Consider the following 2,079-nt stretch of genomic DNA (forward strand, 5'->3'; position numbering starts at 1 on the left):
TCCCCGGTCTATGGCTATCTTCTGGAACATGTCCCCGGTCTATGGCTGTCTTCTGGAACATGTCCCCGGTCTATGGCTATCTTCTGGAACATGTCCCCGGTCTATGGCTGTCTTCTGGAACATGTCCCCGGTCTATGGCTGTCTTCTGGAACATGTCCCCGGTCTATGGCTATCTTCTGGAACATGTCCCCGGTCTATGGCTGTCTTCTGGAACATGTCTCCGGTCTATGGCAGTCTCCTGGAACATGTCTCCGGTCTATGGCTGTCTTCTGGAACATGTCTCCGGTCTATGGCTGTCTTTATTTCCATTAGATTTCAGTCCTGAGCACACCTTGAAATTGTGTCCCTTCTTCTGAGAACCTGATGGAGGAGTTTAGGAATTCATGATTCATCTGATGGCTCCCAGACCTCCATTCCTCTTCATTGCACCATTTCCTGGATGGCCTGGTCACATGTCTGGCCGTGGCCTCCCAGCAGATCCTGAATCCAGATGACCAACTTGGGAGCTTTTACTACATCAACACACGTGTACCAGGAAGCCCATTGTCCGTCATATCTGCTCCCGCTTCCCGGACTCCGGACGTATGGAGATACATGTATGGCCTTGTTGGGTTCCGTCTTGGCCCAGTCACAATGCTGCTCACATACCGAGTTGGTTGTAGGAGATAAAAGCTCATTTCTATTTCTGCATGGAAGAATGTGTGGAAAGTCTGTATCACGTCCTTCCCTACGCTCCTCCACATGTCAGCAGTCCCGGTGTCTGTTTTTTGTAAATTGGTGTGAAATCTCCTCATAAGGACTTTGTGTGACACCAGCCGCGGCCGGGACCACGGCGCTCCTAATACGGAGTTCTATGTATACCGAGATCTGATCACAGAAAACGCCATTTACACCCCACGAGGCTGAAGGACAAAATCCCGTACAACTCCCCTGACCTCCTCCTCCCGGTGACAACAAGGACATGGGAGGAATGAATATCTCTGTATAATACACCTGTACTGATCCCTGTATAATACACCTGTACTGATCTCTGTATAATACACCTGTACCGATCCCTGTATAATACACCTGTACCGATCCCTGTATAATACACCTGTACCGATCCCTGTATAATACACCTGTACCGATCCCTGTATAATACACCTGTACCGATCTCTGTATAATACACCTGTACCGATCCCTGTATAATACACCTGTACCGATCCCTGTATAATACACCTGTACCGATCCCTGTATAATACACCTGTACCGATCCCTGTATAATACACCTGTACCGATCCCTGTATAATACACCTGTACCGATCCCTGTATAATACACCTGTACCGATCCCTGTATAATACACCTGTACCGATCCCTGTATAATACACCTGTACCGATCCCTGTATAATACACCTGTACCGATCCCTGTATAATACACCTGTACCGATCCCTGTATAATACACCTGTACCGATCCCTGTATAATACACCTGTACCGATCCCTGTATAATACACCTGTACCGATCCCTGTATAATACACCTGTACCGATCCCTGTATAATACACCTGTACCGATCCCTGTATAATACACCTGTACCGATCCCTGTATAATACACCTGTACCGATCCCTGTATAATACACCTGTACCGATCCCTGTATAATACACCTGTACCGATCCCTGTATAATACACCTGTACCGATCCCTGTATAATACACCTGTACCGATCCCTGTATAATACACCTGTACCGATCCCTGTATAATACACCTGTACCGATCCCTGTATAATACACCTGTACCGATCCCTGTATAATACACCTGTACCGATCCCTGTATAATACACCTGTACCGATCCCTGTATAATACACCTGTACCGATCCCTGTATAATACACCTGTACCGATCCCTGTATAATACACCTGTACCGATCCCTGTATAATACACCTGTACCGATCCCTGTATAATACACCTGTACCGATCCCTGTATAATACACCTGTACCGATCCCTGTATAATACACCTGTACCGATCCCTGTATAATACACCTGTACCGATCCCTGTATAATACACCTGTACCGATCTCTGTATAATACACCTGTACCGATC

The 2,079-nt window shown here is 46.9% G+C and overlaps 1 protein-coding gene across 1 annotated transcript in view; it reads right to left on the reverse strand.

The window, feature by feature from the left end:
- Window positions 1-256: 256 nt before the first annotated feature.
- The window catches only part of LOC108803575 (atrial natriuretic peptide receptor 2-like), a gene marked incomplete at its 5' end in the record, with an annotated part of 20,911 nt that continues 19,088 nt past the window's right edge, over window positions 257-2,079 (reverse strand). Inside the window, 2 exons of the mRNA XM_018575406.1 lie at window positions 257-360; window positions 533-685. Of these exons, the coding sequence (XP_018430908.1) occupies window positions 257-360; window positions 533-685 (257 nt within the window). The remainder of the gene's footprint in view (window positions 361-532; window positions 686-2,079) is intronic.

The sequence above is a fragment of the Nanorana parkeri genome, unplaced genomic scaffold (genome assembly GCF_000935625.1).
Source record: "Nanorana parkeri isolate BGI_ZX_2015 unplaced genomic scaffold, ASM93562v1 scaffold3884, whole genome shotgun sequence".
In the NCBI taxonomy this organism is placed as follows: Eukaryota; Metazoa; Chordata; class Amphibia; order Anura; family Dicroglossidae; genus Nanorana; species Nanorana parkeri.